This window comes from Leucoraja erinacea, chromosome 6 (assembly GCF_028641065.1).
Source record: "Leucoraja erinacea ecotype New England chromosome 6, Leri_hhj_1, whole genome shotgun sequence".
Taxonomy (NCBI): domain Eukaryota; kingdom Metazoa; phylum Chordata; class Chondrichthyes; order Rajiformes; family Rajidae; genus Leucoraja; species Leucoraja erinaceus.
In genome coordinates, this window is record NC_073382.1 from 64,855,151 (window position 1) to 64,872,886 (window position 17,736).

The following is a 17,736-nucleotide window of genomic DNA, read 5'->3' on the forward strand; positions in this document are numbered from 1 at the left end:
TCCTTAAGTTGATAACTGACTGTATTCTATGGGACTGAAAGTCAAGGGTCCAGTGGGAAAGGAGGATGCTGACTCTTAGGTCCCTGAGTTTGGAGATTAATTTGGATGGGATTGTGATTTTGAAGATGGAGATATAATTAATGAATCAGTCTGAAGAAAGGTCTTGACCCAAAACATCACCTATCCTTTTCTGCAGAGATACTGTCTGACCCATTGAGTTACTCTAGCTTTTTTGTCTGTCTTCTGAATGGGAGTCTCGCATTGGTGTCCCTGTCTACATATTCCAAAGATGAGTTTAGGGCCAGGGAGATAGCACCTGGTGAAAACCTGTTACAATCGCGGGCAAAGTTCAGTGAGTCAAGCTAGTCAGGGGGACTGAAGTTCATTTGCACCATCACCAGCTCTCGAAGCATGAGACCATGAGCTGAATAATCTCAGTCCAAGATCTTTGCTGTCATCACATGATTCCTTTTTATAGAACCAACTTGATAATTTGCCAAAACAACAAGTTATGGGCAGCTATATTAAATCAACTTGTTCACAGATAGCTGCATTTTTATCCATACCTAATGGTTCATTTGATTGGGATAACTGAAATTAATATTTAAACTCTTATCCTCATTTAAAAAAAATTAATGAGCTGACCCGTGAACACCATAAAATAACTTCCAAGGTTTTCCATAATACTTCCAGCAGCTATTTCACATTTATAGTTGCTTTGTATTACTTGTACATATGCATGAATCATTTACCTATTCAGTACGGGTGTCAGGGGTTATGGGGAGAAGGCAAGAGAATGGGGTTGAGATGAAAAGAAAGATCAGCCATGATTGGATGGTGGTGGACATGATGGGCCGAGTGGCCTACTATAACTTATGAACCAAACATAAGTGATTGGCACCATCTCCTGTAATACCAGGATGATGATGGACGATTTAGGTAATGGAAAGGAAAATTCTCAGATTTGTGCTCCAGTTTTTCAAGGGTGATTGAAACACAGTTAGTGAAACATTTCACATGGCAATGTTGACAGAAATAAAAAAGATTTTCCTGTGGCCAAAATATAGTAATTGAGATTTTTTTAATTGGTTTATAAAATGTTAAATCAAATAGAAGCATAAGTCGTAATTGGGTTCCCATTCACATTTCCCAAAATCTGTGGAATATATGTCTTTCTTTACCAATTGCTAATTGTAGTAAAATGAAATATCAAGCATAAAAACCTTTTTTCTTTTGGCCTTGCTTCATCTGAAGTATATTTTTTTGACTTTGAAGACATTTTCAAAAATACAAAACATGATGTTCAATTGTCGACTGTGGATCAGCATTTATCGAGGAGTTGAAAAGTAATACAAATTGAAGAAGGTAATTTATGTGACGTATCTAAATAGTATTGTTGTTTTGATGAGGGAAATGCTGGAACAAATGCTCTGAGCAATTTAGAAGAACTGAAAGTAGTAGTCACAAAATTGATTATAATTTGCTTGTAAAATTGGATTGCTCCCCAGAATATAATATCCGTGTCAAATATTTCAATTGTCAGTGCAATTAATGATTAAAGAGGCAGTGCAAAAATTGATTTGCATAAATCACAAATGCATTTACACTCAAGCAGACCTTCAGAAAGCAAGAGAGCCTTGGTTCTGTGAGAATTAAAGTTGAGACGGCTTACATGGCCCATGCATATGGACCTTGAAGCAGAGTCACCCATCACGAGCCCTTCCTCCCAGAAAGCCTGATTAAGTGCGAAATCTGATTTTGTTGTAAATTTATTTTTACTTTAAAACACAAATAGCTGAATCGCAAGAATCAAAACAGGGAAGCTAACTTGACAGCTGTTTCAAAAGGTCAGCAAGGGAATAATGAGCAGAGTAGACTGGTTCCCAAATCATAAAATTTTCTGCAGAAATGCAAACTTTTAAATTGAAATTCTGTGTATTTCCTAATGAACAAAGGCACAAATTGACTTTAATATTTAACTAACATTCATCTGCTGATAGACACAAAATGCTGGAGTAACTCAGTGGGTCGGACAGCATCTCTGGAGAAAAGGAATAGGTGACGTTTCGGGTCAAGAATCCTCTTCAGACTCAGACTGAGACTCACAAAATGTCACCTATTCCTTTTCTCCAGAGATACTGCCTAACCTGCAGATTTACTCCAACATTGTTTTGTCCTTCTATGGTGTAAACCAGCATCTGCAGTTCCTTCCTACACATTCAGCTGCTGATATTTGGTCATTGTTAATTAATGATCCATTTGAATGAATACACATTATCAGCATTCATTATTTACTTAATTTCCAGCCGATAAACTTGGTTGCTCCAATTCTCTTTGGGCTGCATGACTAAAGAGTGGTTTCATCAGCTGAGCAACTCCATCACATGTGATCAATAACCCCTTTGTTTCCAACCATGAATGTTATCAAAATCATTAAAAGATGGGTAACATAAAACACAAACTGGTCACCAATTCTCACAAGGTGACTCTGGTCACCAATTCTGTAAGACACAAGAAAAACTTGAAACGTTATTGCATCTCAAGGACATAAAATTAGACAACAGTGTTGTCACTGTTTGAAATTTTAAACTCGTGGATGTAGCAACTGACTGAAAATTAAATAAGAAAGAAGAATTTATTCTTTGTACACTCAGCATGATTGAACAAAGAATGCACCATGTACTTTGTAGAGCTGTGCGGCTTATACAGGGGTTCAGGGGGGTATGGAGAGAAGGCAGGTACGGGATACTGAGTTGGATGATCAGCCATGATCATATTGAATGGCGGTGCAGGCTCGAAGGGCCGAATGGCCTACTCCTGCACCTAATTTCTATGTTTCTATACCAGATATTCCCAGGGCTCTGCACACTACACATGCATCTCAGCAAGACTTGGAACATGGAGCTGCACTTTCAGGGATGGCTTTGGGACTGGAGATTGGAAGGACGATGCCGCAATGTTAAACGTTCAGCGATCACATTGTCAACTATTTTGATTTTATTTGCTGTGGTGATGTGGATTTAGCACCAAGTGAACAAGATGAAATTCAGCATCACTGTCTAGTCAAATACACTGACTGAACCCTTCCCCCAGCCATTGCCCAAGACAATCAGAAATTGACAGGCCACACACACTGATCCAAGTATTCCTGGCTGCAAAAAATGTGTGATACATGCAGACACGTGCACACAGACACACACATATATATGCATGCACACATAGGTTCCTTCGGCCCTTCACGGTCAGGTCAAGAACCATGCACTTACAACAACTGGGACTAGAAAATGGCACCAAATCTGGTGACTCTGTAGACTGACTCAGTGTACTACTGCTATACACTTGTACTGTATTTGAGATGCTTATCTAATATGTATCTAAGTGATTATGTATTGGGATACCAGTACTGAACTGTACACAAAAATGAATTTTGCTGTAACTCGGTACATGTGACAACAAAGTATTATTGGACCACTGAACCAATTATACATGTACACAGGCTCAGGTGGGCTGACAATGCCCAGCTCTAATCCAACAACATCTCTGTCAAGCATTTGGTATCTTTAAATTGTAAGGATGCTCATCCAACATCCAGCGTTTGATGAACAGAAATGTTCCTATTGGCAAGTCTGAAGCCATTATCCATAGTAACTCACATGTTTGAGCATGAGGTTCCATCTAGATTGACCATCTAGAAACTGTCAAGAACTGATTCAGATTGTGCACAACCTTGACATTATTTGAGACCCTAAAATGAGCCACAAACCACAGATAGGTTTGTCATGAAGGCCTCGTTATTTCCACTTCCATAACATTGTTTAATTATGGGCTGCCTCACCTCCTGCTGCTAATATCACCTCTAGATTTGTGGGTTCCTCCAAACTCCTGCCTTCTTCAGTGCTCCTTCCATCCAGTCGGATGTCGAGACTTGAAGAAAATCACACATTGCCCTGTTCTTGTTGGACACTTGCCTTAATACTGCCTTATAAATACTGAAACCCCTGAGAGCATTCAGTATCTATGAAAAGAGAAAGAGAGTCAATGTCCTGGATCCAAAATCATTCATTAGAACCATCACTGATTAAGTGCTATACCTGGGACACTAACTCTGCTTCTCTATCATACACAATGCTTGACCTCCTGATGGTTCCTGCATATTCAGTTTTTATTTCAGATTTCTTGCATTCACAGTTTTATTCCCTTTCCTATAAGCCTTGGCATCGTATCTTGTTTGATAGTGAAACTCTGGAAATGTCACTAAGCTCCAGGCACTACATGAATACAACATGCTACACTTATTGCCATTGAAATGAAAGGTTGAATCAATCCATTCAATTATATTTCGACCATCGTTGACTTATAGTTTTTCTTTTACGTTATGTCCATACATGCTGACTGCATTCGTAAATAATTCTGCATGTAATGACAATGGACTAGATTAGTGCTGACAGCTAGTCAATGGCTCCATATTGAACTGCATCTGATGACAATCTCAACTGAGGGGCTAGGTATGTTTAGCATCTGACTCCCGGCTGTAAATTACCCTTTGCTGGCAAAGCTAGCAGAGAGCCAGCTATCTATCTATCTATGCATAACTAAAACTCTGATCTTGTGCTCTTCCAGTTTTGCGCTTTTTCTATTTGCGCAAAAATGGTATGCGATAGTGCTATGATTTTTTTGCCACCTTACACACCATTCTCCTGTGCTACAAGGGCAATAGATTTTGTTCCGATCGATTATATATTTTAAACATTATTAAGGTTTAAAAATCATAAAAAAAACCTTGCATGCCCAAATTGGTCTCCTCTACTGTCAGTCGCCGCCACGCAGATTGGTCTCTCCTGTCAGTCTCTGGTACAGCGATGCCCCTTCCTGCACCATCGCCGTACTGATTGGCTGGGTCCGCACAGGCGGCGCCCGTCTCATCCGGCGAGGAGAATATAAAGCTGAAAGAGTGGAGTGAGCAACACTAACGCTCCGCCGGCTGGAGCTGCGCCTGCGGGCGCCTCTGTCGTGCCGAGCAGCCAAGCGGCCGAGCCCACTTCATGGCCTCTGTGGTGCCCAACTGCGGGCGCCGTCGGCCTCTTCGCCTGACCCGGGCTTCAACCCACGAGGCCCTGGCCGGGGTTCTGCGCGGCGATCCAGGTAGCACCGAGACCGTGGCGGTGAGGACTCACGACGATGGGACCGCAGCGGCAGTGGGGCCTCGCGGCAATGGAGCCGTGGCGGCGGTGGAGCCTCGCGGCGGTGGTGGGGCATCACGGTGGCAGTGGGGCCTCGCGGCGGTGTGGGGGCCTTGTCGAATTTCCAAATCCGCAGAGATATCTATTTCTTCTTTTTTCATTTTTTTCCTGTCTCATGCCGGGTGAAAGAGGAGGGGGAATAAAGGGAGAGGAGGGGGGGGGGGGGGGGTGGGGTGAGGAGGGGGGAAGGGGAGGGTGTGGAGAGGGAGGGCATTGGGGTTGAGGAGGATAGTGGGGTGGATAGGGGGAGGCGAGGAGGGGGAGGTGGGAGTAGAGGGAGAGGAGGGGGGCAGAGGAGGAGAGGGAAAACAAGAGGGATGGTGAAGAGGAGGGGGAGGGAGTGCTGGGGGATGAGGGGAAATGAGCTGCACCTGCGCAGTTGGGGGCTATGCATGAGCGGTGGAATATTGCGTTGGGGGAACGGGTTGCGTTGGCGGAACGGGTGAGTGGTGGAATATTGCGTAGGGGGAGCAGACTCGACAGCTCTGCACTTAGTCTAGTCCATTTTAAAGGAGAGGTTAATTAACATAGGGCAAATGGCAACTGTTTTATTGCCATATGTCCCAGGTAGAACAATGAAATTCTTTTTTGCAGCAGCACAAGAGAAAATGAAAACAAAGTTCACTGTGACCAATATAATAAATGAGAGAAAAAAATTCAGTGTGTGAAAATATACGTATACACACCAATACACATGTGAAGAACATTGAACATTACAAGGTACAGCACAGGAACAGGTCCTTCAATTCACAGAGTCCATGACAGACATGATACCAAGATAAACTAATCTCATCTGCCTGCACATGATCCGTATCCATCCATTCCCTTCATATCTATGTAACTATCTAAAAACCTCTTAAATTATGTGATCGGATCTCTTTCACCACCTCTGACATGTTGCAGGCATTCACCACCCTCTGTGTAATACATTTGTCCCACACATCTCCTTTTAACTTTGCCCTCTCATCGTTGATAATTAAATCTTGGAATAAGGTTCTGACTGTCTACCAATCTAAGCCTGTCACTATTGTATATACTTTGATCAGGCCTCTTCTCAATCTCTGGCATTCTAGTGAAAATAATCAAAGTTTGTCCAATCTCTCCTTGTAGATAATCCCCTCTAATACAAATTGGTGCGGGGTAAGTCAGATCAGGCAACTTAATGTGTGGTTGGAAGTTTAGTGTGGGGGAAATTGATTGCAGTTCATGGGCCACCAACAGCAGTACCAACATCAAGGCGATCGCTTCGATGCAGCAGTTTGATTTTAAGCCGTGCCGGGCGCTGAAAGGCCCTGCGAATGGGTCGATTCAGGCCTTAGAAAGCAACTGATAAATTCCAGATTACAAAACATGGGGGGGGGGGATCATCCTCACCTCTCAAATCAGGGAGGGACGTGTCCCCCATGTCCCCCCTCCCCAGGATTTCCGCCCCCTGGATCTATGCCATGGTTCCCATGTGGAACAAATCAATTCAATCTTGCCACTACTGCTCCAAGTTAATCTCCAGCCAAAAAGAGATGGAGCCGAGCAGACTTCATTTGCAACTCATATTCGACACTGCAAAGAGCAGTATCTACCCTCTTAATTATACCATTCCCTTTGCTGCTAGGTTCACATCAATGTCATACCTTGAATGATTTCCTGTACCACGGTACTTTGGTTAATTCACTCATCGAGGCTGCAATGTCTATTCTCATCCACTCCAATAACTTTGTAAGCACTGGATAAGTGCAATTCCTGAAGTTGCAGCAACGTAACCTTCTGGATATCCATGCCCCTCATTTGTAGTTTGGAGACTTTCCTGATCTTCGTGGCTAATAAGATCTGTACTACATAACCTAAGGAGTTTAATTGCCTCTGGAACGTGCTTGAATCTTTCCCTCCCCCCCCCTCCTCTGATGTAATGCAATGTCTGAATCTCATTCTCTATCTGAAGATGTGGTTGCAATGGATCCAACATTCCACATCAGCGCAAACCAGGCACATCTTTCTTTACTTTAATCAACAATCTGTCACCATCACTTTAACCTTCCCTTCAGTCTCTTATTCACCAACACCCACACTGTGTACATAGGCTTGGATAGAGTGGATGTGGAGAGGATGTTTCGACTCGTGGAAAAGTCTACCACCAGAGCTCATACAGAATTAATCCAGAATTAAAGGATGTTTCTTTATGAAGATAAGGAGGAATTTCTTTAGTCAGAGAGTGGAGAATCTGTGGAATTATTTGCCACAGAAGGCTGTGGAGGCCAAGTCAATGGATATTTTTAAGGCAGAGATGGATAGATTCTTGATTAGTTTGGTTGTCATGGGGTTATGGGGAGAAGGCAGGAGAATGGGGTTAGGAGGGAGAGATAGATCAGCCGTGATTGAATGGTGGAGCAGACTTTATGGGCCAAATGATCTAATTCTGCTCCTTTCACTTGTATCCTTATGATAGCACCTGGGGACATTGTGGTATAATCGGGCTGTACTTTTAACTAGGCCCAAAGTTATGCATTCTCAAGTAACAACACAAATCATCTGACTACACTTAACCAGTTCCTGCTGTTTATCCAAATACCTGAAGATTAAAGGCTACATACTTGTGCCACTGTAAATTAATGCTGCACTGTTAAGAGAATTCAATTGTAAAACTTAATTAAACCAGTAAACTTACATTGTGCAAAATATTACAGTCGAAAGGAGAGAAATACTGGAAAACAACAAGGAACTTGGATGCTAAACATTTACCTGTTATGTACCATGTTACAGATATATTCCACGATGGATCCTGCAAACCTGGCCACATCAGATTCAGGTCATCAAAAACATTCAGTTTGGGTCGACCTATATGCAGGTCAGGGTGATTTATCTAGTATGGATTCATGAGGATAACGTTTAAAGTTATTGTGTTTTCAGGTAGAGATGGGACAGATACCCACACCATCCTGGCCACACACTTATCTCACCATTGCCGTCAGGAAGAAGGTATATGAGCCTGAAGACTGTAACGTCCAGGTTCAGGAACAGCTACTTCCCCACAGCCATCAGGCTATTAAGCACAACGAATAAGCTATGAGCTCTGAACTGCAAAAGACTATATTATTTTTTGTTATTTACACTATATTTGTTATTTATTGAACATTTTATTTTTTTCCCTGTTATATACAATATTTACATATTCACATATTCGGTTGTGTTGCAGTCCGGGACATATGACAATAAAACACTCTTGATATAAAAGAAGAAATGAGAACTCAGAATGTAGAATCAAGGAACTTCAGATGCTGGTTTACAAAATAAGACACAAGTACTGGAGTAACTCAGTGGGTCAGGCAACGTCTCTGGGGAACAGATTCAGAAGATACATGGGCTCCAACCTGAAACAACACCGACCCATGTTCTCCAGATATGCTGCCTGACCAAGTTACTCCATCACAATGTGTCTTTTTTTGACGAGAACTCACATTCAGTTTACATTCAAATTGCCTGTGGTCAGCTCGGATTTATGTCAGAATTTATATTTCCTGCAATATTGTCCTATTTTCAATGCCATAAGCTGCTTAAGACAACTCCGTAAACTTTGATTCATGTGTTTCACAAATTGTGTATAAAACACCAAAAGTCAAATTGATAAATGTATTCTTTGCACAGCAGTCAAATCAATTAAATATTACTTGGGACAATACCATTTATCCAAATGGGATCATCTAGACTTCCACAAAATGTAGACGTTCCACATTCATTGTTTTCAAAAGCCCAAGAAGGATCAGAGTCATGGATGATGGAACAAAAAGAGCAAAGATAAAAAAGATAACAAGGACAAAATGGAGAGGTCCAGTCCATTGGATCTCCTCGATCAATGTGGTGCTTTCCCAGGTTGTCTGCTTCCAAAATGGAACTTATAAAGTATGTTATGTGCTGAGCTAGCACCCAACTCCATGATCACTACAAAACAAGAGATGAAGGAGCAACATTCTGCTTCTGACTACAGCAGACTGCAGTGATAGGGACCACTTCACTTGTAGCTTGTACTGATAGTGACAAAGGACATATTAAATTGCAAATACGTGGATGTCTATAATGTGATTAATAAGGTATGTAAGATGCATGCTCACACTGCCTGCCACATAGGATTATGATAAGGTTGCATGATCAGAGATAGGGCTTATGGTTCATAATATTGTTGGCATGAAAAGTAACGAGGAATAAGTAGAGGGAGTTTGGCAGTTTTGCTTATATGGTCATATATAATTACAAAAAATAAATCCATGCCAAATGTTAGCAGCAAGCTTCTGGAAAGGACAGGAGGGAATTAGAAAGCACAAATGTAGCTTAGTTAGCATGGCGACAAGAAAAGATTAGCAGTGCAGCTCTGAGCTGGAGCTACAGTGTTGGAGATTCCATTGTTTTTAACATTTTAAATTGGACAAGAGTGCAAACTATTTTGATTGGCAAGAGGCAGGTAACAGAGGCACAGCTGCTTAAAGGGGAGCAGGTTCAGGAACGGCTTTCGATCTCGACTCCGAGTGCTGGCTGTATGGAGTTATTATCTGAATGGTGGCCGATTAGGAAAAGGGGAGATGCAACGAGACCTGGGTGTCATGGTACACCAGTCATTGAAAGTAGGCATGCAGATGCAGCAGGCAGTGAAGAAAGCGAATGGTATGTTAGCATTCATATCAAAAGGATTTGAGTATAGGAGGTTCTACTGCAGTTGCAGTTGTACAGGATCTTGGTGAGACCACACCTGGAGTATTACGTACAGTTTTGGGTCTCCTAATCTGAGGAAAGACATTCTCGCCGTAGAGGGAGTACAGAGAATGTTCACCAGACTGATTCCTGGGATGTCAGGACTTTCATATGAAGAAAGACTGGATAGACTCGGCTTGTACTTGCTAGAATTTAGAAGATTGAGGGGGGATCTTATAGAAACTCACAAAATTCTTAAGGGGTTGGACAGGCTAGATGCAGGAAGATTGTTCCCGATGTTGGGGAAGTACAGAACAAGGGGTCACAGTTTAAGGATAAGGGGAAAATCTTTTAGGACCGAGATGAGAAAAACATTTTTCACACAGAGAGTGGTGAATCTCTGGAATTCTCTGCCACAGAAGGTAGTTGAGGCCAGTTCATTGGCTATATTTAAGAGGGAGTTAGATGTGGCCCTTGTGACTAAAGGGATCAGGGGTATGGAGAGAAGGCAGGTACAGGATACTGAGTTGGATGATCAACCATGATGATATTGAATGGTGGTGCAGACTCGAAGGGCCAAATGGCCTACTCCTGCACCTATTTTCTATGTTTCTATGTTTTTATGTACGTTATCCTCGTGAGAGCATGGGTTTTCTCTGAGATCTTTGTTTTCCCCTCACACTCCAAAGATGTCCAGGTTTGTAAGTTAATTGGCTTGGTATAAGTGTAAATTGTCCTTAGTGTGTGTAGGATAGTGTTAATGTGCGGGGATCGCTGGTCGGGGCGGACTCGGAGGGCTGAAGGGACTGTTTCCGCCTGTATCTCTAAAACTGAAATCAATTGGGCTTTAAGGCCAAAATAAGACTTTTTAAAAAGCTTCATACTTGGAACCTGCAAGATAGTGCCAGGATCGTAGCATTTAATTGTGTGAAGAAATTTACTATTTTTTAAAACTACTATTGTTGCATTCTTTTACTTATGTATGATTGTGCTTATGCATGGTATGATTATACTGAATTATGCAAAACAAATCATTTCACTGTATCTGGGTACATGTGACAAAAACATAATTAATCAACTAATCAACTATATTTTTCAAATAATAAATCGAGCATAAAAGATTCCACGTCGAATTATTTGATGATGCCACAATTACAAACCCAATCACCTGTGTTATGCATTAATTTTACGAAGGTCAAGCAAGAACCTTGTTCATTAGATAAAAACCCATGGAATTAAGGAAAATGAAGCAAACTGAATACAGTTATTTTTTATTCCTTTTTGGGATGTGCACGTAGCTAAAATGGACAGAATTTATTGGGTGCTGTCCGTGTAGTGTTTGCACGTTCTCCCTCTGACTACGTGGGTTTCTCCGGGTGCTCCGGTCTCCTGCAACATCCCAAAGAAGTGGGTTAATTGGACTGTAAATTGCCTCTGGTGTCTTGGGTGTGGTTGAGAAAGTGGGACAACATAAAAACTCGTGTGAACGGGTTTCTATGTTGTCGGTGGACTCGGTGGGCCGAAGGGCCTGTCTCCATGCTGTATCTCCAAACTAATCAACTAAACATTAATTATGATAGCCTAATTCTAGAAACAGATCATATGATGGAGAGACACATGATTCATACATAACATTCCTGACGGCGGAGTAACTACTCCCTTTCATGTTTGATAACTAACAGCAATAATAAAAGTATATGCATGACATGATAGAACATGTCGCCAAAGATAATTTGAGAAATTCAAGTCGGAAAGTCAGAGGACCTTTCAGAGACGTTGGAATTTTAATTTGACATAATTCCCTAACTTCGACCAACAGAAAGATCACATGCCTGTAGTTTCACTAGGTGCGTTCGCCAAATCATAAATTCACAATTACATTATTATTCCTGAACATCTTTTATTATTTTCAACGCGAACTATCCGGTGGGAACGTTTATCTACTGTACTTTTCTCTTTAGAGCGATGAACACGACAGCGAGTTCATTTCCAAAGACATAAAATGACTTGTAACAAAATACTAAATGTCCGAATTGTAACGGCTTGCAGTTTATAAAGCAACAGTATGGCATAAATCGCTGTCGATAAAACTAAATAAAACTGCATAAAAGCACGATTCTATTTTATATAAGCGTAATAAAATTCCTAGTAGATGCCATATTGCATTTTGCATTGTGCAACTTTTTGCTTAATTTTTACTTTTACCTTTAAAAATTGCGGTGTATAGAAACAAATCTTACCGGCGATATCCCATAACTGCAGCCGAACCACAGTGTCCGAGTCCCAGTGGATAACTTTGAGAGCGAAATCCACGCCTATGGTAGCTCGATAATGTTGGGAAAAGTTTTGATGCACGTAACGTTTTATGATACTGGTCTTTCCTACCCCCAGGTCGCCGACGACTAAAATCTTATAGAGATGCTCAGTCTGACTTCTCTGCATTTTCGAAACTGCAGGGTCATACAAAACCCGCCGTGCACAGCTCTTCAAGTGAAACCAGCAGCCGTGATTGCAAATCACAGGGACCCTCGCCCAGGCTTACAGCGGGATTTGCTCTGCTAGCGTGAATATACGCACAACCCCACAAGTCATTCTCACGCCACGGACCGTCCTGGCCTCATCATCCCGACGTGCTGCTATGCTGAGAATGTGGTGGAAGGTCAACTCTCTGGTGGCTGAGGATACTTTGATTGTAGTTCAGTAGTTTTCCCTAAACCACGTTGACCTTTCAAGTTTACTTTCTTTCACTTTACTTTCTTTCACTTACGGCCCAATGCGTGAGACTTATTCAGCCAGACTTTAAACTCGACAGCAATTAGTAGAATAATGAGGTGGAGACGTAAGAGTGAGATGGGAGGCACGAGGAACTAGAGATGCTGGAATCTTGAACAAAACACGAAATGCTGGATTAACTCAGTGGGTCAGGCAGCATATGTGGAGGGAATGGACAAGCGATGTTTCGGGTCGGGACCCCTCCTCGGACTGATGAGTCCAAAGAAGGGAACGACCCTAAACGTTGCCTGTCCATTCCCTCCACGTAGTAGAGAATGGGGCAGCTTTGTAGAATGTCATATCTGAATTAATATTTTTGCCTCGATTGCTTCTCAGTCCGTTCTATGAGAACATTATCTTCTGGGAAAGTAGACACTTAAAAATTGCAGCGTAGTTAATGGCTGTACTTTCCTAACAGTTCGATGCCACTAAATATAGATCGGCAATTTAAATCCTTAAGAATTGTTCCTGAGAGATGATGACAAAGATATAATCAATTTCCTCGCCAGATATTCAAATACTGATACTATAAATCCCAACTAACCCGATTAGTGCCCCAACTTCAGAAATTGAAATTTATAATAAGCAAAAACCTTTCAAGTTCTTACATTGTCTCCTGTAGGAAGCTGGTTGCAATCCAATAGAAATTATACCCATGGTCATTTTTTTTCCACGTCAGTGGCCTAGTCCACACAGATTTCTTCCATGGTCCTCTCCGGAAAAAAACACCTTTTACAAAGTCAATGTTTCTAATCAACTCATATTCTTTCTCTGATCAATCCAAATTTAACTACGTTAATAACCTTCATATCCTCTTTAGTTAGGTGGAGAATCTGTGGAATTCTTTGCCACAGAAGGCTGTGAAGACAGTCAGTGGATATTTTTGGCAGAGATAGCTAGATTCTTGATTATTACGGTGTCAGAGGTTATGGGGAGAAGATGGGATGATGGGGTTAGGAGGGAGAAACATAGAAACATCGAAACATAGAAATTAGGTGTAGGAGTAGGCCATTCGGCCCTTCGAGCCTGCACCGCCATTCAATATGATCATGGCTGATCATCCAACTCAGTATCCCGTACCTGCCTAACTCTCCATACCCTCTGATCCCCTTAGCCACAAGGGCCACATCTAACTCCCTCTTAAATATAGCAAATGAACTGGCCTTGACTACCCTCTGCGGCAGAGAGTTCCAGAGATTCACCACTCTCTGCGTGAAAAAAGTTCCTCTCATCTCGGTTTTAAAGGATTTCCCCCTTATCCTTAAGCTGTGACCCCTTGTCCTGGACTTCCCCAACATCGGGAGCAATCTTCCTGCATCTAGCCTGTCCAACCCCTTAAGAATTTTGTAAGTTTCTATAAGATCCCCTCTCAATCTCCTAAATTCTAGAGAGTATAAACCAAGTCTATCCAGTCTTTCTTCATAAGACAGTCCTGACATCCCAGGAATCTGTCTGGTGAGCCTTCTCTGCACTCCCTCTACGGCAATAATGTCCTTCCTCAGATTTGGAGACCAAAACTGTACGCAATACTCCAGGTGTGGTCTCACCAAGACCCTGTACAACTGCAGTAGAACCTCCCTGCTCCTATACTCAAATCCTTTTGCTATGAATAGAGCAAGGAGAGATAGAGCAGCCATGGTAGAATGGTGGAGCAGACTTGCTGAGCCAAATGGCCTAATTTTGCTCAAAGAAAATGAATTGCACATTGGAAAGGATTAGTGGGCAGGAATGTAAAATAAACTGGTGATCAGATAAATGATTGTAAATGTAATTCTATGAGGCTGGATCTATTTATATTCCTTAGTTCGTTTTTCCAAATACCAATACATTCATTCAATTGATACAGCAGAGCAATTTGACCTGATGTTTTTATGAATACTGAGAATTTTGTATATTGTTACTGTCACCAAGTTTATGGAGTTTCTTTCAAGAACCTAGCAAAACCTGAGAGTTCACATTGTTTACTACACAGGCCAGCAGAGCGGCACAGCTGGCAAGATCTGCTGCCTCACTGCCAGAGACCTGGGTTCGATCCTGACCTCTGGTGCTGTCTGTGTGAAGGTTGGATGTTCTTCCTGTTACCGTGTGGGATTTCTATGCTCTGCATTCCTCCTACATCCCAAATATGTATGGGTTTGTAGGCTAATTTACCTCTGCAAATTGCTCCTAGTGTGGAGGGAGATTATGTGAAAGTGGGATAACACAGAACTAATGTGAATGGGTGATTGGAGTGGAGTCTGAAGAAGGGTCCTGGTGTAAAAGTCATCTCTCCATGTTCTCCGCAGATGCTGCTTGACCTGCTAAGCTACTCCAGCATTTTGTTTTGTTTCGTGAACGGGTGATCAATGGTCGGCATGGACGAAGTGGGCCGAAGGGCCTGTTTCCATGTTTTAATCATGCCAATCAATCGATCAGTAAAAAGAGCAACAGAGTTGGAAGTTTTCGAACAAGAGATTGTAAATTCAATATCTCAGGCTGTAAAGGTCACAGAAACAATTAACATTTTCAGGAGCAAAGTGCAAAACTGAAAACCTTATTCTGAGCTACCAAAATGTGAAATGTTTTGGACCACGAGTAAGAGCATTTGATTAATAGTTAAAAAAAAATAGATCTGTGTTTAACTTTTAAATATGGCTTAGCATTGCATTGCCTTTTTATACCACTTTCAAAATGCTAGACCGCAGATCCGAGCGATCCTGCAGCTCAGGGTTCTGCAGGAAGATCAGATCTTGCATTACAATGTTACTTTTATTTTACCGCAACTCCACAAGCCACACAATCAAAGCTGCTTATTCTGCTGTTCCAGAACATCTGCTATAGAGTGATTGAAATTCCTTATCCTTCCCAAATTCTATTTGTCCCACTTAGGGGACTGCAGAAGACTATGCGGCCACAACATGGTCACCACATGTTCGTGGGCAGTTGCCAGGGAGTCACCTTCATGGTTGTGACAAGTCCCCGCATTCTGGAAACTAGTCACGGCCTCATGATGGTCGCTGCGAATTTTTCAACATGTTGAAAAATTAGCGGACGACCAGAATGAAGCCGCCATGGAGAGTAGCAAGAATTCTCGTGCCGTAGCTGGGTCGTCAGGAGGTCCTAGTGGGTTGCCAGGACGTCAAAGGTTCTCGTAGGTTGTATCCAGTGCTGACCGGTGAATGTCATTGGCTCATCGGAGAAAATAAAAATGTAAGCAGTAGTTTTCAGAACCAAGGATAACCTAATGTCCGCCGAGCTTCACAGCCGTATATCTTGGCCTTCTTAAAAGTTGTCTCCACTCCTTCTCCCCCCTCTCTTAAAGGACTTAGGTGACCCTTCCCATACTGTGCTTTCACCATTTAACACAGTGCCAACCTTCCTGTTCATCGCGGTGTGTGTCTGTATCACATTGGCTTTACACCGTGTGAATTTTACTCAAATAGCGAACCCTCCGCCTGCATTATAGGCAGGTGAAGGAAGGTAGGGGTCTGTGTGTTCTGTGTCTGTGTGTTCCACTCGACTTGACAGTTGCTGGCAGTCGCCTGAAAAAAATTGCCTAAGTGGGACAGGCCCATTATACTTTCAGATAGAAACATAGAAAATAGGTGCAGGAGTAAGCCATTCGGCCCTTCGAGCCTGCACCGCCATTCAATATGATCATGGCTGATCATCCAACTCAGTATCCTGTACCTGCCTTCTCCCCATACCCCCTGATCCCTTTAGCCACAAGGGCCACATCTAACTCCTCTTAAATATAGCCAATAAACTGGCCTCAACTACCTTCTGTGGCAGAGAGTTCCAGAGATTCACCACTCACTGTGTGAAAAATGTTTTTCTCATCTCGGTCCTAAAAGATTTCCCTCTAATCCTTAAACTGTGACCCCTTGCTCTGTACTTCCTCAACATTGGGAACAATCTTCCTGCATCTAGCTTGTCCAACCCCTTAAGAATTTTATGAGTTTCTATAAGATCCCCCCTCAATCTTCTAAATTCTAGCGAGTACAAGCCGCGTCTATCCAGTCTTTCTTCATATGAAAGTCCTGACATCCCAGGAATCAGTCTGGTGAACCTTCTCTGTACTCCCTCTATGGCAAGAACGTATTTCCTCAGATTAGGAGACCAAAACTGTACGCAATACTCCAGGTGTGGTCTCACCAAGGCCCTGTACAACTGCAGTAGAACCTCTCTGCTCCTATACTCAAATCCTTTTGCTATGAATATAAACAGTCATTACATGTGCAGAAATCCTCACCCAAAGGATCCTGTTGACTGAATCATTCAGTTGGACAAAATTAAGTGCTGCTTTAATGCACAGCATTTATACTTTCCTTCTGAATATTTGCAGGTTTAATGTGCACACATCTGAATGTATACGCAAGAAGAAAGGGGAAATAATAGGTCAGGTTTTAAATAATTCGTCAGGATTTCAGGCAATTACAAACATCTTTGTGGTGGAAGTAAATCTTTTAGGCAGCTTCAAGAATTGACTGCATCACTGATTCACAGTAATACTCGAACATCAAATCCAGCAGGAAAATCCTGCAGCAATGAATGTTTATGGAGATGATATTTATCAAAGAATTCTGTATTTTCATAATATTTTTGCTTGTTTAGATCAAACTAGCTAGCTTTAATGGCACACAATCAATATTTGGAGAATTTTATATTAGTAAGGATGGCAGATTGCTGTGTTGAATTGGGTGACAATTTTATAAATACCAAAACGTGTGCCTCCCTGGGATGCACGAGGGCTCGAGGTCCAAAGTGATCTTTTCAATTCGCCTTTTCGTCAAAATTCAGACTATTTCCATATTGTTGAGGTTAACCAATGTCACCCTGAACTGAATCCCACAGGTGGTTTAGGAGGAAGAAACAGATACGGCTGCATTTACAGCAGATCCAGGAGAAACCCTCCTGCAATTTTCCACACCACAATAAGTTTTTATAATGTTCATAGAGTCATGTAGCATGGAAACAGGTCCTTCCTTCTACTGAGTCAGAGGATCACTGAAAGATTGGTCTCTTGTAGGCCTTTGAAAATCTATAATTTACCAAGAAATTATACGTTACC

The 17,736-nt window shown here is 42.0% G+C and overlaps 1 protein-coding gene across 1 annotated transcript in view; it reads right to left on the minus strand.

Annotated features, from left to right (window-relative positions):
* rab38b (RAB38b, member of RAS oncogene family) overlaps positions 1 to 12,584 on the minus strand; it is a 35,329-nt gene extending 22,745 nt beyond the window's left edge. The window contains exon 1 of the mRNA XM_055637255.1: positions 12,155 to 12,584. Within this exon, the coding sequence (XP_055493230.1) occupies positions 12,155 to 12,356 (202 nt within the window). The 5' untranslated portion in view covers positions 12,357 to 12,584. The remainder of the gene's footprint in view (positions 1 to 12,154) is intronic.
* Positions 12,585 to 17,736: the final 5,152 nt, after the last annotated feature.